This window comes from Bos grunniens, chromosome 15, assembly GCF_055505025.1.
Source record: "Bos grunniens cultivar Pamir isolate PY7600 chromosome 15, Bosgru_T2T1.0, whole genome shotgun sequence".
Lineage (NCBI taxonomy): Eukaryota > Metazoa > Chordata > Mammalia > Artiodactyla > Bovidae > Bos > Bos grunniens.
Genome location: NC_141179.1, coordinates 54,448,769 through 54,468,668, shown reverse-complemented (window position 1 = coordinate 54,468,668; position 19,900 = coordinate 54,448,769). Strand labels below are relative to the sequence as shown.

Here is a 19,900-nt window from a genome sequence, read left to right as displayed (position 1 = left end):
ACTCCCTGGGGAAGCTAAGATCCCACATACCTCAGGGTAAAAACCCAAAATATAAAACAGGAACAATGTTGTAACAAATTAAATAAAGACTTTTTAAATGATCCACATGAAAAAAAAAATCTTTAAAAAAAGTCAGTGTCAAAATAACCCAAGTCTTTTACTTGGATTTCTCTCCTTAGTCCCTCACCACTAAGGGACACAAGATCTGTGCAGATCCAGGCACGTGGTGTGCTCCTCCATGGTGGGAAGGGACACGGATGAGTGAGCCACACAAGTGAGCAGGCGGGAGGGAGACTGGACACGTGGAATTTATCACTTTTATCCCACTGCAGGCTGAAAAGGAGTGCAGCGCCCCATAGTTGGGAGGGGTTTGAGAAGAGGACAGGGGGAGGCAATGGCTCTTTGGAAGCACGACTGACCCCTGTGTCCCCTTCAGAATGCCCACGTGAGCTGTTATCGCCTCCACTGTCCGCCCGTCCACTGCCCCCAGCCCGTGACTGAGCCGCAGCAGTGCTGTCCCCGCTGTGTGGGTGAGTGGCCTTGCGTCTGCCCTCGTGCCAGCCTCCCACCTGCCCACTGGCCCTTGACCCACTCCTGACACAGCCACTTCTGGAATGAGAAGGGCAGACTCCAGCCACCAGAGCTGTTGAGACACCAAGGTGCTCACGAAACTCATTCTTCTTGGATCCCCAAGGAGGGCTGGGGTGGCCACAGACTTCTCAGCCTTCAGTAGCTGTGCTTGGCAGGAGGAGGGAGGGAATGTGGAAAAGAGCTGAAGGAAAACAGGCGTGCTTGACCTGTTGATGGCACAGGTGGGCTTCGTTCTCTCAGGGGCTGGCCAAAGCCTGAGAGAGTGGATGCACCCCGTGTGAGTGAAGGTGAGTGAACTGGGGCTGAGAGGCCCTGCAGGGTGACCCTGGGATTACCGCCCGGGACTGGGAATGGCCACAGGAGTTGAATATATTCTCTGAGACTCCTCCTGTGCTGCAGTTCAGAGGTTCTAATATGTGCCCCAATGCTAAATGTCCATGATTTTAAGAATCTACCAATAGCTGCTGAGACTGGGATTCCAGGAAGCAGAGGTAAGAGAGGAGAGAGGAGAGGTGATCTGAGAAGAAACCGACATAACCAAGTGGCAAATGAGGGGCAGTCAGCCGGGTGGCCAACTTGGAAGGCAGGAGAGGTCAAAAGGAGGACCCGTGTTTAGTAACATCGAGAAGGTGATGAGGGGAGGGAGTCCCAGGTTGTAGCCTCAGCTCCAGACTCTGGAAGCAGCTCTCTTGGGGGACTGGAGACCTGTGTGGAGTATGGGCGTAGAGGGGCTTCTTTTCCAAGTGGGATCCCAGTAGGGATCTGACTGTGACTCCACCTTGGGTCATGGTTTCCTGGCTCTGGGTTCACTAGGGGAGTGGGGTCTCTAGGCTTCATCCTTCCCAGCGTGGGAGCATCACACCTCCTCCCGGCTGAGGCTGACCCCAGGAGTCCTGACCGCTCCCCGCTGTGCCTCAGCCCAGCCCCCTTCTTCCTGCCATGCTCCTCACTCCCTTCCTCTTTCCCAGCCTTGACCCTTTGCCTGCCTGGTCTGCATATTCCTCAAGACTCATCTCAGCCATCGGCCCCTTCAGGAAGCCTTCCCTGACCGCCCTTCCCGGCTGAGTTAGCGGCGCCTCTTTTATGCTGCCACATCTTCTGTGCTCCCATCTGCCCTAGCCCAGACCATACCAGAGTCACTGCTTGGGGCCTGTCTCTCTACCCAGTGAGACCATCAGTTTCCTGATGTGAGGGGCTGGGCCTTATTTGCACTCCATTCCCAGCATGTAGCATGGCGCCTGGTGCAGAGAAGGTGCTTAGGAAAGGTGCCTTGAAAAAAGGAGCAGGTTCCGCTTGAACTGGAGGGCTACCCCTCCACTCAGTAGGGTGAGGACAGGCTAACTGGCAGGTGATGGGGAGGGTGTCTGGTGGCCAGGGAGTGGAAGGCACTCACTCCAAGATCAGGCACAGTCCAGATCACACGAGTGAACTCCACAAGGATGAAACTCCATACGGAACCTTGTCTTGTTCACTTCTGTATCCCCAGAACCTAGAACAGTGCCTGGCAGTAGCAAGTGCTCCATGGATGCTTACTGAATGTTGAGTGAACTAGCACAGGTCTAAACTGAGTGGCACTCAGTGGAGCTGAGGCTTCTGACCTTGCCTTATTGCTGCAATCAGAGCCACCGCTGACACTCAGGGGCTTAAAGGCCATGGGAGGGAGTGACATGGTCAGAGAGGAATGTCAGGGTTCCTCTTGGTTCATCAATATGAGGTCTGGCTGGGAGGGCTGAGGCCAGAACTTGGTTTAAATGACAACAAGGGATAAGATACAAACATTTCAGAGAAGTGGCCCAGTTAGTTCTGATAAAGCTCTAGACCATTTTCTTCTTCCTCCTTCCCCTCCCCACCTACAGAACCTCATACCCCTTCTGGGCTCCGGGCCCCACCAAGGTCCTGCCAGCATAATGGGACCACGTACCAACACGGAGAGATCTTCAGTGCTCACGAGCTGCTCCCCTCCCATCTGCCCAACCAGTGTGTCCTCTGCAGCTGTACCGTAAGAACTTCGACACCCCTCTCATGTAGGCCAGTGGTCTGGGCCCCGGGGGATTGTCCCTCCTGGTCAAAGGGCATGAGAATGAATGGGCTCCAGGGAAGGGAACATCTGTGGGTGGGAACCTCCTGCTCAGGGCTTCCACGTCCTTCTGAGCTGCCTGGTCACCTCGCACTGACCCTGGCCATTTCTGTGTCCTCTGTAGACTGCACTCCTTGAGGGCAGGAGATATACTCAACTCATTTCTGTATCCTGCAGGGCCCCCAGCTCAGGGCCTGGCACATAGCATGAATGAACGAATGATCAGTGATCAATCCTGGGGTGCAGAGACAGGGCCAGACTGTTTGTAGTAAATGTAATTTAATCTGAAGTTAATTAAACTCCCCCTGCTTTGGTCAGAGCTGGGCCTAGGGTCAGGTCAGGCAGAGCTGAACCAGCAGTGTTATCAGGAGACAGAGACTGAAGTCAAGCAGGACCTGAGCTGGAAAGTCTTCCCCTCTGCCTCGGGGGTTCCAGGCGTGGCCCTGCTGCACATTTGTAGGTGGCCTTCAGTATGTCATCCTCACCCTTGGGCTTAGTGCATCTGTGCACTGGGGTGGGAGAAAGCCCTGCTGTCTCAATTTCCCTACCACCTCCCCAGCAAACTTCTCTGAGCCTCAGTTCTTCTGAGTGTGTAAGGGGGTCTAGGTTTCCCTGATGGTGCTAGAGGTAAAGAAACTGCCTGCCAATGCAGAAGACATAAGAGACATGAGGCCGGGAAGGTAGTCTGGAGGAGCGCATGGCAACCAACTCCAGCATTCTTGCCTGGAGAATCCCACGGACAGAGGAGCCTGCTGGCTACAGTCTGTAGAGTTGCACAGAGTTGGACATGACTAAGCACACATGCATGCACACCCAGGAGTCTAACAAGGTGATCTCCGAGGTCCTCTCATTAAATAATCATCAATTCAGCAGTGACGAGAGGGTAAGAGGTCCATTCTAGGTGTCAGGCACCCAAGTTTCAGCTCTGGCTCTGCCACCGTCCCATGCGTGACCGTTAGAGACAGTCATCTCTCTCGGATCTGTCTCCCATCTTTTCAGTGAGAGGATCCCATCACTCTGAGTCTAAATTCCAAGGTATCTGTGCTGCAGAGCAAACAACTTATAATAAAAGGGACCACTTAAAAATCAACCTAGACAGTGGTTATTTTTGCAAGGCCTGGGCCTCTTGAAGTAAACTAGGGCACTGTACCTACTAGGAAATGCCTTATGTTTATACACAGTGTCCCAATGGCCCTATGAGAAGGCTATCACTAATCATATTTTATAGATAAGAAAACTGAGGCTCAGAGCAATTAAACGATTGGCCTAGGGTCACATGACTTCCCAGGTGGCACAGCAGTAAAGAATCTGCCTGCTAATGCAGGAGACACAAGAGACGTGGGTTTGATCCCTCAGTTGGGAAGATTACCCGGAGTAGGAAATGGCAACCCACTCCAGTATTCTTGCCTGGAGAATCCCATGGACAGAGGAGCCTGGTGGTCTATAGTCCATGGTGTCACGAAAAATCAGACATCACACACACACACACACAGCTAGTTAAGTGGCATACTCAGAACTCAGACGCAGGGCCACATGGCTCCAAACCCACACTCTTTCACCTGTACTGTGCTGCACGTGGATGAAGAGGGGGCTGTGGGAAGAGAGGACTCATGGTGGGGGAACGTGGTACATGCATTCTTGTGATCCCTTGTCCCCTCCCCCTGGATACTTGGGTCTCCCCTTCTTTCTTCTCATCCCTGTTTATATGGGACTTGTTTGAAGGATCGGAATCCTCACTTCTGAGACTCACTGGAAAAGGAATAGGGGAAGGATTCGAAGTAATCTCACTCCCTCCCAGGGACATATTGTGCCTTTCAGTTTAAAAAGGGTTTTCATAACCGTTCCCTCATTTGATTTCACAACCCAGATGGAAGTGCCCCCGTTTCACAGATGAAGAAGCTGAGGCCCAGAGAAGTGACTCACCAAAGGTCATCTGGCCTCCTGACTCCCAGAAGGCCCTTTCTGCTGCAGTCTTGCCTTTCCAGGCTGGGTCCTGAAGTTGGGGACCTAGAGTTTGCATAAGAGCAAGATGAGCTCAAGGAGACATGCACTCGTCCTGCTCATCTATGCTGGGCTCCCTGTCCTAGGCCAGGGGAGAAGGACATTGACAGCAGGAGGAAGAGCCTGAAACATTCTGCCTGGCTGCGTCTCTGACTTCAGGGGGTTCAGGCCCCTCCATAGTCCCTTCCCATCTGTAGGTTGGGAAAATCTCACCTCACTAGGTTGCTGTGAGAGCCTAGGAAGGGCCTGGGTATGAAAAGGCTCAGAAGCTGAAGGATAACTGTTACCTTGGGGCCTGGAGTGAGTGGGAAAGGTGCAGGGCCCTCCTCTGAGCTGCCTGGGCCTTGCCCTGGACACTGTGCTGCTCCCCTCTGCCCACCTCAGAGGAGACCTCCAGCCATGGACCACCAGAGCGGGGGCTATCCCAGCCCCAAGGCTGGTCCTCAGCAGAGGTCATCTCCCAGCTCCTGTGTGCTCTGTCTGTCAGGAGGGCCAGATCTACTGCGGCCTCATGACCTGCCCAGAACCAGGCTGCCCAGCACCCCTCCCGCTGCCCGCCTCCTGCTGCCAGGCCTGCAAAGGTGAGTCTGTCCCTACATCTGGCAGTGTGCACCCACCCAGCACAGGGACCTAGCCATGGACTGTTCAGGGGACCCTCAGGGGTCACCCAGCCCCTTCTTTCCTCAGGGTGGTGGCTTAGCTGCACCCCTCAGACAGCTGAGCCTGTGCCAGACGCTGATGTGCAGTATTTGTGTTATAATCCCAGGGAGCAGGAAGGAAGGGACAGAAAGTGAAGCAGGGAGGGAGGGAACAACAGCAGAGGAATGTGTTGGGGAGCTGGCCTTGACTTGACATCAAGCGTGACCTATTGCTCCAAGTAGCCTTCTGCTCCTCAGAAAGGTCTGGAGGTGACAGAGGGAGAGGAGGAATCGGTCCACCAGCCACCAACTCCCACTGGTCAAAGATTCACCCCAAGGCAGGGTCATTCCCTCCCACTCCCCACTGTGTTGGGCTATCCTGGGAATGGGAGAGGGAGTGGTGGTGGAGGGGGAGATAAGACATGGGGGCGGAGACATGGAGGAGGCGTGGCCTGAGGGCACCTGCTGCCAGATTGAGTCTGAAGGAAGCTGGCTACAGTCCATGTGAAGAGGGTGCTGCTGCAGTGCCTGCAGTGAGGGGATAAAATGCCTGCTGTCAGATGAGGCCAAGAGGATCCGAAGAGGCACAGGAGAGGGGTGTGTAGAGCAGAGACCATGTCTCTTCCTGTCTTCCTCATCGCAGAGCTGGGCACAGGCCTGGGTTTACTGGGGCTCCAAGCCCCTGTGTCAAGCAGAATCCAGGTAGCATCTGTGTACGGAACAGAGACAGGCAACACAGTGGCGAGTGCAGGGCAAGCAGCTTGGGCAAAATGAAATGCATGGATGGCCAGATTGTTCCCTGTGGGCTGAGGTAGTCCAGGAAAGCTTCCTGGAGGAGGCAGACCTCGAGGAGGGCAGTACTCCACCATGGAATGCTTGCCCAGATGTTGGCATTGTGGAAGAGCACTAGACCAGAAACCAGTTTAGTTCTGGTTCTTCCAGTGAATTCCTGCAGATTCCTTCCCTTCTGTGGGCCTCAGCTGTGCTGTGCATGCACTGAGTGAGTGCGCTTGGTGATTTCTAGCAAGCAGTCTGATTCCCGTGTTCTGGGTCTTTGAATCCAGACTGCTCAGTGGCAGCCAGACTGTATGTGAGGCAGCGGTAGGGGGGCCCTAGGAAGTTGTAGGACTTCACAGGGTTTTGAGTGCTGGGGCCCAGACAGGTAGGGGTGGAGGAGTCCTAGGCTGTTCCAGTGGGAGGGACAGAGAGACTAAGGACAGCAAGGGAGCGTATAGTGTAAGCCAAGCCTGGTGACTTCAGGTATGGCTGGGCTGAGAGGCTGCTGGGGGACCGCAGCTAAGCAGGCTGTGGGGGTGGGATTCGCAGCCCCTACACCATCTGAGACGAGCACTGAATGACACGCTCTGGCCTAGCCAAGGGGTTCAGTCTTAAGTGACCAAGAGGCCAATGTGGAGATACAGTCTGCAATTCAGTTGTAGGGATTTCATCAACCCAAAGGTGAGGAGACGTGTAATGAGAAGTAGGAATAAATACCCATGGGGCCAAGGGAACTACTGGTATGGGGCTGCAGGAGTAGTGCCAGGCTTTGGAGGGGTAGAGCCTAGAGGTGGGGAGGCCCACAGGGCTCCAGCCAGGAAGGCTGAGGAGGTGGAGGCTCACTGGACTTCCCTTTGGGTTTCTAGATGGGTCCAGTGAGAAGTCGGCTGAAGAGGACACCACACAGTCACACCAAGGGGTGGTGAGCGCACAGCTTTATGGAGCAGGTGGGGAGGGGGGCGAGGGGGCTGGTCTCCTGGGCCTGAATCTCCTTGACTGTGGAGCAGGCAATCCCAGCTATTGCCTTCATGTCTCATTTGTCCCCTAGGTCGGTTCCATTAGCCACCACCAGGTTCCAGGCTCCTCTTTAGACTTCCATTCCAGCTCCCACAGTGGCTGGTGAGGAAGGAGGGGTCTGGGGGAAAAAAAAACTCCACACAGGGCAGAAGCAGGCCTCAAGCGTCCTGATTTCCCTCCTGGAAAATTCTGACACTGTCCTGTCCGGAGCCTGTGTCTGTCCTTATTCAGGCCACCTCTGGGCAGCATGTCTTCAGAGGGAGTGGCCTCTGACTTAGGCCAGCCTTCCATCCCGCTCCTAAGGTTCCAGTTCTCTGTCTGGGGCTACCTCACGTTTCTGGCTCCGTCTTGACCCCTCTCCATCTTGGTCTAGCGTTCAGATGAGCTAAACTGCCTGACTCTGGTCAGAAAGAAAAGAGCTGGGAGAATGGGCTCACACCCTGACTCACCTTCCTGTCCATGCCTACCCTGTGAACAGCTCCACCTGCGCTTTCCGCCTGGATCACCTGGACCCTGGGGCAGTCGAAGTGGGACTTCCCTCCCCAGAGACTCCCCAGAGGTCTGAACTAACGAGCCTCCCTTCTCCTCTGCCAACTCACCCCCTTTCCAGGCTAGGTCTTCCCTAGAGGGTCCTTGACCATGCCACCCACCTCCCTCCCCGCCCCTACCATGCGTGCGCATGTGCTGTCGCTTCAGCTGTGTCCAAGTCTTTGCGACCCCGTGGACTGTAGCCTGCCACGCTCCTCTGTCCTTGGGATTCTCCAGGCAAGAATACTGGAGTTCCTGTGCCCTCCTCCAGGGATCCTCCTGACCCAGGGATTGAACCTGCACGTCTTATGTCTCCTGCATTGGCAGGCAGGTTCTTTACCACTAGTGCCACCTGGGAAGCCCCTGTCCTTGTCATAGGAGGCAGCTAAGTGAAACCCACCAGACTTAGTTCCAGTAAGTAGTTCCAGCTATTCACTGAACTCAGCTGGATGATGTGGGTAAGTCATATAGGGGTGTTGGGCTCTTCAATTCCTTCTTGCCTCTATTTTACTTGACAAATATTTCCTGGGTACCTCCTGTGTTCCTGGGCCCATGCTTGGGGCTGGAACATAGTTTTCACTCTGGGAATTCCTGTGGGCTTAGTACAGACATTGAAGGACTGTCTCAGAGACTGTACAGTCAGGAAGGGGCTGCAGAAGAAGGAATGTGACTCAGTGTCAGTGAGGGGGTGATAAATTCCACCCCTGCCCCCAGCCCATTTGCTTTGTTCTCAATCCCCAATTTTTGGATCAGGAAGCTCCTGCTGTGCTTCATGGCCGTCACACATACCCTTTGCTTTCATCGCCAACCCTCTCAAGACCTGATCTGGAGGTGTAGGGTCTTGGGGTGTTGGATTCAGAAAAGGGGCTCCTAAGATCCATCATCTCTCAGTCCTCTCATCTGGGGGATTCTGCAGTCAGGTGGGATCTTTGGAGGTCCATCCCCTGTCCCGTCACCTAAATCTTCTCAGACAAAGAATTTCCTGACGCTCATCCTCACTCCATTTCTTAAATATTAAGTTCTTGGGGTCCCTGATCACTTGCACCTTCCAGATCAAGACCTCAGCCCCCTCTGCTCACTCTTCAGCCCCAAGGTTCTGGCGCTGCCAGCTGAAGAAGGGCTCGGTGGAGGCTGGACTTCCAAACCACTGACCTCCGAGAGTCTTCAAAGATGCATTGCCTGGGAATGTCTTTGACCCTATCAGACCTTCCTTCTGCCCAGAGCCTATGCCGTCACAAGAGCCACCTCAGGCCTCTCACTGCAGCCTGTTTTTCTGCTTCTGCACTGGCAGAGGCCCATCAGTGATCTTCATCTTTCCTGCCCTTTGCAGAAACATTCCCAGGATCTGTGTTCAGGGGACAGCGGGAGAAAGAGAGACCTGAGCACCCCGTCCCCCACTGGGCCCAGCGCCTCTCTGGGCTTCATCCCTCGCCACTTCCGACCAAAGGAGGCAGGCAGCACCACAGTCAAGATTGTTCTGAAGGAAAAACATAAGAAAGGTGGGAACCGGAGCCTCTGCAGACCCTGAGGTGGGAAACGGGGCCCCTGTCTGCTCCTACTTCCCATCCCTGCACCTCCACCCCATGGTTCCCCAGTCTCAACTTGGCCATGGGCTGGTAGACTCATAGAACATTAGATCTAAACTTCCATCTGACAGATGAGGACACTGAGGTTCAGAGTATTGAGTTAAAGACAGAACCTGTTCTGAAACTAGGACTACAAGCCATATAACAATCTTCCTTTGAGTATGATTTTGCTGGGAATTGAGACGCAGAGAAGAGAGAGATGAAAATGGTCCCTTTCCTCAAGGGACTCATAGACTAGTAGGGGAGACAAGCATGTAAATCAATTATTACAAGATAAGGAGGTATTGAGGGAAAGGTTTTGATGAAGGAAGAGGGAAGCAGAGCTGGGCTGCAGGACGATGGTTGGGATGGATCACGGAAGCAGGTCAAGGAGACAACTGTGGCAGCAGATGGGGAGAGAGACCTCACTGCATGTCACCCTGATTGGTGGAGTGGGAGGAGCCACAGTGGCATCCGTCCAGCCCCTCTCTGACAGATGGGACACTGAGGCTGTGAAAACACACGGGACCTGCCCACGCTCGCATGGCCAGGTATTGATAGCACAGGTCTCCTACCATCAGGCCAGCCCTCTCCACACTTCATCATGGGTGCCCATGACAGGCAGGGAGGACTCTTCATCTTCAACAAGAACTTACCGGTCCCACCTCTGCCCTGAGTGCTGAGATGGGGAATGTCAGGGACAGGGGACTGGTTTATTCCCTGGCCTCTACAAGCAGTGTGGCTGGGCCAGACTGGTGAAGCAGGGACACCCCAGGGACCTACCCTCACCACTATTGGACTCTGTCCCAAGCCCAAGGTACTGACTCTCCTCCCTTCCTGCCTTCCTTGGCCCAGCCTGTGTGCATGGTGGGAAGACATACTCCCACGGGGAGGTGTGGCACCCGGCCTTCCGCTCCTTCGGACCCCTGCCCTGCATCCTGTGCACCTGTCAGGATGGCCGCCAGGACTGCCAGCGGGTGATCTGCCCCACTGCGTACCCCTGCCATCACCCTGAGAAAGTAGCCGGGAAGTGCTGCAAGATTTGTCCAGGTACAAAGAGAGCCTGGGGGCAGGGAGGGCACTGGCTAGAGCAAGGCCTAGGTCTCTCTCCCCAGGGCACAGACACGTAGAACGTCTCCTGTGGGCATGGATAGATGGGGCATGGACTCAGAGTCAGGGGGTTCAGGGGCTTTTAGATGCACAGAATGCTGGAAACATGGCAGTGAGAAATGCCCAACTCATAATACGAGACTTACAGAACCATCTAGTGCTACAGATCCAAAGGCTCTCAGGCACACACAGAATCAAGTAATGTCCTGGATTCAGTGAAGTCATAAAATCTTAGGCTATTTTTTAGGACTTTTTTTTTTAATTAATTTATTCTTTTATTGAAGGATAATTGCTTTACAGAATTTTGTTGTTTTCTGTCAAACCTCAACATGAATCACCCATAGGTATACATATATCCCCTCCCTTTTGAACCTCCTTTTAAGAGGAATGAGTACTTATCATGTGCCACATAGGTATTTTGCATGAGTTCATGCAATCCTCACGACAATGGACAGGGTGGTCATCTTCATCTCCATTTTACAGAATGAGAAGATAAATACCTTGTCCCAGGTCCCAAAACTGTAAGTGACAGAGTTGGGATATGAACCCTGTCTGTCTTATTCCAAAGACAATGCTCTCCTTTTTTTTTTCGGCCATGCCATGAGGCTTGCTGTATCTTAGTTTCCCGACCAGGGATTGAACTCAGGCCACAGCAGTGAAAGAGCCAAGTGATAACCACTTGGACTGCCAGGGAATCCCCACAAAGACAATACTCTTGATCACTGTTGTCTTCTTTCCGTCCTCATCAACATATGGGAAAACTGAGACCCAGAGAAGGGAAGGGACTTTCCTAAGTCACACAACAAAGGAGCAATGAAGCTGGAAAGAAGTCCTTCCAAAACCTCTCCCGTATCACACTCACCATCGTCATTACTGCCACCATCACCTCAACCTCTCCCAAGCCTTCCCTTCTGTGTGTGTTCATTGTGAGCCTGTGTTTGGTGGTATGAGTCACTCAAAAGACTTGATTCCTTCCCTTGACCTTATGGGTCTATTTTAGAGAGAAAACACAGCCGAGCAGTTCTAAGGCCACACAGGGCAGTGTGGGATTAAGGGCATGAGTGGAAGGCATAAGCAGGAAGGTTTTAAAAGCTAAGGGTGGGAGGAAAGGGCAGAGGGTGGGGGTAACAAAGCTTCTAGAAGTCAGGCTTCCAGAGTTGCCGGCTGAGTTCTTTCAACAGTGACCGTAGGATTAATGGCTGTGCAGGAAAAAACGTCAGAGCATCTCATTGAGAAGAGCAGCCTGTGACTGTCAGCAGGAGTTGTTGTAAGGGGCGGGCCCGTTCCCTCAAGCCTGGAAGGAAGGCAGGTGGGGTTGAAGGCGCTGTCCTGGTCACATCTCTGACAGGGCTGGCTACAAAGCTGAAAGGAGAAGAACGGGGAAGAAACAGAGGAAGGAAACGTGAGAACCGACTGTGCACCCAGTATTGTACTATGATTTCAGAGCTTACTTAATTCTTCCATCTCAGTCATTTCACAAATGAGATATCGGAGTGGCTGTGATTATCCTAAGTCTCCACCTGCCCCAGAATTTGCTGTCAGGAGATGTGAGTTTGCATGGGTTTGCTCCCTGACATACTTATCTCCCTAACTTACTCTTCTAGCCAAGGACAGCTTACTTTACCTTTCTGAGCCTTAGACATAGAATTGATGAAAGTGCTTTATGAATTGCAAATCAAAACCAAGACATAAGGGATAACAATCACTTATAGATTAATAAACACTAGGGGCAAGGTGAGAGAGAAGCATGATGGCATGATGGATGAGGGTTCAACTTGAATTCTCTTTATTTATTTGGCCATGCATGCAGCTTGCAAAATCTTAGTTCTCCAACCAGGGATCAAACCCAGGCCCACAGCAGTGGAAGTGTGGAGTCTTAACCACTGGACAGCCAGGGAATTCCTTTTTTTTTTCTTTATTTATTTTAAAATACATTTCTCTTTCTCTTTTTTTTGCTGCACTGCACAGTTTGTAGGATCTTAGTTCCCCAACCAAGAGTTGAACCCAGGCCCTCAACAGTGAAAACACAGAGTCCTAACCACTGAACCGCCCAGGAATTCTCTTGAACTCTCTATGAGAATGGCTGGGGCTTGTTGCTGGGCTCCTTCACAAACACACGTAGTCTTGGGCTTACCCTCAGATCCTACTCCATTTCCCCTTAAAGATATTGAGACAGCTTATAGCTTTTAGCTGGACACCTCAAAGGTCTTCATAATTAGTAAGAGTCTAGAAGGTGGGGAGATGTGTAGGGATTTAGTCCTTCATTCCCTGAAAGACAATCAGGGAGTATTGATACATGGAAAGTTCTGGGAATGTCCTTTAAATTCCAACATGTCAAGGCTTTATGATTGGATCCAATTTGCAGGATCCAGAAACAAACATTACCACCACCCCCACCCCCCCCACCACTACAGTCGCCATCATCACGGTTATCACCACCTGTCCCGTGTGACACTCCATCGTCATTACTGCCATCAGCTCCTCAACCTCTCCCAAACCTTTCCTTCTGTTCATTGTGAGCCTGTGTTTGGTGATGTGAGTGACTCAAAAGACTTGAAGAACAGGATTCCTGCCTTTCCCCCTGTGGGTTTATTTTAGAGAGAAAACATACCCAAATGAAACAACTACAAGGCAATGCAAGGCAGCATGGAACTAAGGGCATGAGTGAGAGGCATAAGCAAGAAGGGTTAACAGCTATAGGTGGGAGGATATAGGGTGAACTAAGCTGTTCCAGGTGGGCTGCCTGGAGGAGGTGGAAGGTGAGCTGGGCCCTGAAGGGTGAGAAGCTTTCTGACAGGCTAATCAATGGGAGGAGACTAGGGGAGAGGCCCCCTCTCTGTTCCCAGAAATCTCCTTGTCTTCCCAGGGGCACCAGAACTTTCCCAAGGACCCTAATGACCCTGAGGGAGATGTCAGCCCCAGTGGTCCCCCAGTGGTACCAGGAGTGGGGAGACAGAACGTTCACAGCTCCTTGTCTCTCCCAGAGGACAAGGCAGACTCGGGCCACAGTGAGATCAGTGCCACCAAGTGTCCGAAGGCGCCAGGTCGAGTTCTCGTTCACACGTCAGTATCCCCAAGCCCGGACAACCTGCGTCGCTTTGCCCTCGAGCGTGAGGCCTCTGAGCAGGTGGAGATCTACCTCTGGAAGCTGGTGAAAGGTGAGCACTGGTCCATTCCCACTCTGGCCTGTCCCCCTTCCTGTGCTCCAGCCACCCCCTCCCAGGGGTGTTAGGGAATTGATTAAGTGCCTCTGGCCCAAGAAGACCTGCCTCAGGTCATCTTCCAGCTCTGAGTCCCAGATTCCAAGATAGAGGGAGACAGTGACTCTGACAGTTGTGATACTCTCGCCCACTCTGAGATGCCAGAGCCTTGAAGTGCTCCCTCTCCTGGGGGAAAGGGGTTGTTACACTTTGTGAGGAGCCAGGACAGAGTAATGCCTACCCCGATGAACCAAAGAGCTGTCCATTGGTAGAATTTCAGCAGACTGGGAGGAGAGATCTTTTCAGGCAGGAGGGCCCTCACAGCTCCCTCAAATCCTCAAGGCCAGTCTCATCTAGCCTTTCCTTTATGGTGGATCCTATCCCTCTACGGTAAGCCAACATATTTCTCATTCTGTGAGAAACTTACCCTGTTCAGCAGGCTGCTTCTATCACCAACTGAAGGTTAAGAGAAGGGAATTGCTGAGAGTTCAGCTTTGGGGCTCTTCTTGTTAAATGTAAATCCCCTGGGTAAAGTAAAACAAATTAAACCTTTAACTGGGAATTAGTTCTAAGGTCACTTTTCTCTACTGATGTGGTTGGCTGGCAGTGGGGAGGTGGAGGGGATGGGGGGCGGAAGAGGGAATGATAATAAGAATGATGACAATGATAATAACAACCAATGTGTGAAGCACTTTGAAATTTACAAAGTGCTTTCACATTCATCATTTCATTTGATCCTCAACGATCCTGAGAGTTAGGTATTATTATCCCCATTTTACAGATGAGGAAACTGAGGCTCAGAGAGGTGAAGTACCTGGCCCAAGGCCACACAGCCAGTAAGTGGAGGAGCTAGAGCCCAGGTCTTGTGACGTCAGATGCGGCTCTTTCCCTGCTCTACTCTGCCCCCTGTCGTGGGAGGAATGGACCAAGAAAGCGGAGCTGTTCAGCCTGGAGAAGAGAAGACTCAGGGGAACAGGACCGCTGGCTTCATGGCTCTGAAGGACTGCCCCAGGCAGAGGGAGCATTTGTGCTCTGAGTGACCACAAGGGTCAAAACAACAAGCAGGGGCTTTGGAATCAGACAGACCTAGGTTTGAATCCCGGCTCTGCCATTTCTTAGCTGTGTGGCCTCGGGCAATCACTTGACCTCTCTGGGCCTCAAATTTCTCTCCTGTGAATGGGAGAGAAGGGGCTTGAGAGGCTGAAGTGAAATGACATAGGTACCACCACCGACCCATAGTAGGTGCTAAAAATGTCTGCATCCTTCTCATCCCACCTCACTGGCTGGGTTAGAATGTCAGAGAAGCACGTTTCTGTTAATGAGAGGAAGTGCCTTCTCAACCTGAAGTCTTCCTGCAGTGGAAGGGAGGGAGCAAGTTCCATTCACAGAAGTGTGTAAGCAAGAGCACGGGGGAGACTTGACCAGAGGCTGAGGGGGAGGTTCAGTAATCCTTATGGTTGCTCTGAGCGTTGGGAGTCCATCAGTCCCTGGACAGGTGGGGTTGCAAGTTTATGCTGGGCCTCCTCTCACCTGCTCTGGCACCACAGAGAGTAACAGGCCAAGCCTCTGTCCTCAGGCCCTCCTGGATTGCAGGAGCTCCCTGGGAGTCGAGCTGGTCAGGGAAACCTTCATGGAGGGTGGACCTGGGCTGGACAGCATGTAAAAAGGCAAGAGGGGCACACTGCAGCGACAGCCTCAAACTGGCTCCAGAGCCCATGCTTATATGTCCGGCGCTTTGTGACCGGTGAGTAGCAGGGACTATGTATAATGTCAGCAGTTCACAGACGTAAGAAACCGGAAGGGTATGTATTGTGTTAATTCCCCATTTTGCAGATAAGAAAACTGAGTCTGAGAGGTAAAATGACTTGCTCAGAATCACACAGTTTAAACAGTAAAAATTCAAACCCAGGTCTTACTGTCCCCAGTGCCACCTCCACAAAGGTGACCTTATGCTTTTAGGGAAGGACCCGAGGAAGGCACAGGATGGCAGAGATGGGAGAGTCATAGCTCAAGGCCAAATCTCATTACCAGGGGTGCAGCGAAAAGGAAGAAGTGGGGAGGACTCCTCAATTTCTCAATGCCAGGCCCTGCCACCCTCTCACTAGCAAACCTACCCACCCTATCACCTCCTAAGCCCCTGGGTGGCTGAAATACCCCATCAACACCCCGCATTCCCTCCCTGTCCCAGACAGAGAAAGTCAAAACAAACTCTCCCAAGGGCCGATTGTCAGTGGGAGACTGTTGCTGTTTCCTCACCCAGACAAGTGGAAACAGCAGCCCTGGGGGCCAGGAGAAGAAGAGGAGAATTGACCTGGAGACAAAGTGAGCTGAAAACTGGGCTGAGACCACACCAGAGTGGGGCCAGCTCCAGGCTCAGAGTCTAAGCAGAGAACTGGCTTAGCGTTAAGGATTTTTCAATTCTAGCATTTCAAGAGGAGAAGGGACCTCAGGGTTCTCAATTCCTCCCCAGCTAGGGAAGGAAGTCCCTCTGTTAACCTCCCTGATGGTCTCGAGCCCCTGACTGCACTCAGCCCCACCTCACCTCCAGACAGGTGGTTCACTTGCCATTCTGGGAATGGCTGTGCTCGAGAAGGTTCTTCAGTAAGCCAAGCCTGTCCTGTCTCTTGGAACTCACCCACCACTACACCTCTGCCTGGGACACACAGAGCCCAGCCACTCTCAGGCCTGGCACACCCTTCACAGGTCAAAAGATCACCCTTCACCGTTCACAACCATGACCCTCAGACAAGCTCTTGCTTCTAGGCCCAAACGCCCAGACCTTTCAATCACGCTTTGCACGTGACAGCATGGAGACCTCTCTCTTCCAGTCACTTCTCCAATTTGTGTTTGGGGGTTTGTGCAGTGGCAGGCTGGGGCACCAGGATGCATCCTCATCTCATACTTGTGATGCAGCCTGGGCCTCTGGAGCAAGTCTCTCCCATATTCTGTCCCTGGCACTGGGGTGGGGGACCTGAGCACAGCGCTGGGTATTCCTGGCTTCCTGGAGCTCAGTCCCAGGACCAGAGCAGTCTGTGCCCCTAGGCGGGATCCCACCCGGATTCCCATAAGCAAGGCCAGTTCTTGGTTTTCTTGAGGGTGGTACTGGCCTAGCAGAGGCCTTGCTGTCACATCTGTTCTTTCTGGCCACAGCCCCTGGTGGCAACAGCTGGCGCGACCTCATAGCCCAAGTGCTCAGGGCTTTAGCACCATGTGTGGTGCCTGTGGCCAGCTCCCTGGGGGATACAAACATCAGGAGATCCAGCTAATACCTCATTCCCCCTCAGGGCCTGGCCTAGACAGGGTACTCATATATTTGCTTATCCATCCATCCAGGGATTCATTCATTCACCCCTTCAGCATGCCTAATATGGGCCAGGTTCAGGGAACCCAAGAAGAGTCCTCTCCATTCCCAGTCTGGTGGAGGAGGCAAGAACAGACACAATGATAGCATATTAGAAATAGGAACAATCACAAACAGAAGCCAAGAGGTGTGGGCAACCCAAGGAGGAAATTATAACTATTTAAGGGAGGAGGGAGAATCAGGAAGACTTCCCAGGTAAGGCTGGGAGGATGAGAAGTTCACCTGTGGCAACAGAAAATGGAGTTTGGCAGAAGAGATGGCAAATGGGAAGGCTTGACCCCTTCAGGGACCTCAAGGAGTTGGTTAGGGCTGGAGCACAGGCAAGGGATGGGGTGAACTGAGCCTTGAGTGGAAAGGGTGCCTACAACCCTGACACCTGTAGTGCTTTGGTGTCTGAAGCAAATCACCTGTTGATTTTTATCATATGTTCTATGTCCAGAAAAAAAAAGACTGATTAGGCCCTACAGGCCTGGCAGCTTCCCACCCTCCCTCCCTCCCTCCCTCCTTCCCTCCTTGCCCCTCTGCATTGCTGACAGGTGAGGGGTGTGAGCACAGGATGATGATGGTGAGAGGAGCAGGGTCATGGAAGGAGGGGGTGACAGGGTAACAGGCATGTTTTCCAATGTCTGCAGCCGGGATCACAGATGAGAGGCGGGGTTAAAGGTCAGAAGTCTAGGGTAGTGACCCAGGTAAGACACGATGGGGCCCAGAGGGGAAGGGTGACATTGGGGGATAGGGTGAACAGATTCAAAATATTTAGGAAACTGAGTCTCAGGATTGGGTGTCTGGTCAGAATAGGGGAAGGAAGGGAGGTGACTGGGTCGGTCCTGGGTCTAAGTCACCCCATTTCACTGACCACACACCCTCCCTTTCGTGCTCATGCCCTTGTCTTTGCCCTCAGGAATCTTCCACTTAATTCAGATCAAGAAAGTCAGGAAGCAAGACTTCCAGAAAGAGGCGCAGAACTTCCGGCTGCTCACCGGCACCCACGAAGGTGGGACTCTGGGCCGAAGACAGGGGCCTGGGAAGAGAGTCAGGCTAGAAGCTGGGGAGTTCCAGGCTGCTGGTGCTGGGAGGGGGTTGCTGTCAGCCACAGACGTCAGTTCCCGGCACAGGAATCCAGTGGGTGTCTGGGCCAGAGATTTCCCAACTCAGGCACTCGAGAGCTCGGGAGCAGGAAGGTGAAGCAGAGCCAGCTGGATCTAGTCTTGGGGCGAGGGAGACAGGCCTGTCAGAGGGGACTCTGAGCCCCTAAATCCTGGTCCTGCGTAGTCCCTCTACTGGAACCTCTCCCACTGAAACCTCCTAACCACGTTCCTACAGAGGCCCCCAGCTTACTCCCCACCACCCTGAGGAAGATGGGCCCAGGGGGGTGGAGAGGAAGTCACAGAGGGGAGGTCACCAACAGGTGTCAGGTTGAAGGTGGGCTCCTGTGCCAGAACCCTTTGGGCTTATGGGGGTAGGATGGGGTCCCCATCTCTTTCCCCTCTGTGGGCTTCAAACCCAGCCTACTCGGTCCTCCTCGTCCCAAGTTTTCCCCACCCCAGTCACCCTGCCTCAGTTGTGCACACGTATGCACACGCACACACCACAAACACACCCTTACACATACATACATTGCACACCCGCACACAACTCTTCCTCTTTCCTCCATGCAGGTCACTGGAACATCTTCCTAGCCCAGACCCCGGAGCTGAAGGTCACGGCCAGTCCAGACAAAATGACCAAGACCTTATAACAAAGATCTGAACAGTTGCAGATATGAGCTTTATCATTTTTGTTGTTATATATTAATAAATAAGAAGTTGCATTACCCCTCAGCCCTGCCTGTTGAGTCCGTTTCCAGTCTCTGCGTGTTCTCATAGTGATTACAGGCAGGCCTGGTTATCCCCATTTTACAGGGCTGGGAACTGAGGTGCAGAAGGGGCAGAGGGTGGTTTTGAGGGCCAGGGCTAGTACCCACCCCACCCCCCAACCTGCCTTCTGACCCAGGCCCTTGTCTGCTATCGTGGCCTCTCCCCTGCTCTGGGCTGCTGCTGTCCGCAGCCCCCCAGCTACAGCGCCTCCTGCTTTTGTGGGCAGCCCCCTTCCCATAACTCTTTGGCACTGAGCCTAGTGAAGGGGACTGACTCCAGTCAGCCAGCCGAGGGGTATGCACGGAGTCTCAGAGTACTTTCCCAGCAGATAGTGCAGGGGTCCTGACAGTCGTCAGCTACTCTCTACAATGAGGACACAGAGTTGAGGGAGGAGCAGTAATTTGCCTGAAGCCACAGAGCAGGGTGGTAGCAGATTCGGAACTGTATGCCAGGCCTCTTGCTCCAAGCTCGCACTCCTTCCCATTCCACCGTGACCAATGTTATAAACCCGAATATTCTCACCTCAGAGGCTTTCCAAGACTTGGCAGTCAGATTGCCAGCCTTGGCACCACGGTCTGGGAAGAAGGCCTAACAGTTACAATTAAAGACAACATCAGTCATTTATCCTGCCCATGGGTACAGTTCCTTTCCCTTTCAAAGATGTTTTAATGCCCATGATTCTACTTAAGGTGAACAATATAGGAATTACCCCCATTTTAGAGAGGAGAAGACAGAGGCTCAGAATCACCCAGTGTCTTCCCCAAAGCCTTACAGTGATGAGTGGTGAAGCCAGGACCAGAGCTCAGACCTACTGACTTGCAGACCTGTGCTCTCATCCACAGTCACATGTCACCCCCCCATCCCCAAACCTGATGGGAAGCCATGGAGAGATGGTGTCAAGTGGCCTGTGAGCTGGATTTTGCCACCTGCAGCCACGTGGCTCTGCTCTGAGCCCCTGTCTTGTCCCTGGGCGTCTGAGGTTGGGGAAGTCAGCTAAGCTGCCTCCCAACACCGCCCTCACTGACAGGGAGGGGTATCATCCTCCCCAAAATCCCCCTGCCTGCTCCCCAGGGCATTTTCTGAGACAGTGGGGTTTGAGGAACATGCCTGAAATCTCCCCCTCATCCTTGGAGTAAAAAGACATCCAGCTTCTCCCAGCTTCTGCCTGTCCCTCCTGGA

General features: G+C 52.9%; 1 protein-coding gene across 3 annotated transcripts in view; it reads left to right on the top strand.

Moving 5' to 3' along the window:
• CHRDL2 (chordin like 2) overlaps nt 1–18,685 on the top strand; it is a 33,956-nt gene extending 15,271 nt beyond the window's left edge. For 2 of the 3 annotated variants that reach the window (XM_086340795.1, XM_086340798.1), the window contains 10 exons: nt 437–530; nt 2,448–2,590; nt 5,157–5,250; nt 6,951–7,006; nt 8,960–9,128; nt 10,050–10,244; nt 13,289–13,462; nt 14,286–14,340; nt 17,767–17,859; nt 18,524–18,685. In XM_086340795.1, coding sequence (XP_086196921.1) covers nt 437–530; nt 2,448–2,590; nt 5,157–5,250; nt 6,951–7,006; nt 8,960–9,128; nt 10,050–10,244; nt 13,289–13,462; nt 14,286–14,340; nt 17,767–17,859; nt 18,524–18,614 — 1,164 coding nt within the window. In that variant the 3' untranslated portion in view covers nt 18,615–18,685. The remainder of the gene's footprint in view (nt 1–436; nt 531–2,447; nt 2,591–5,156; nt 5,251–6,950; nt 7,007–8,959; nt 9,129–10,049; nt 10,245–13,288; nt 13,463–14,285; nt 14,341–17,766; nt 17,860–18,523) is intronic. The other variant, XM_086340797.1, reaches the window with a different exon arrangement.
• Nucleotides 18,686–19,900: the final 1,215 nt, after the last annotated feature.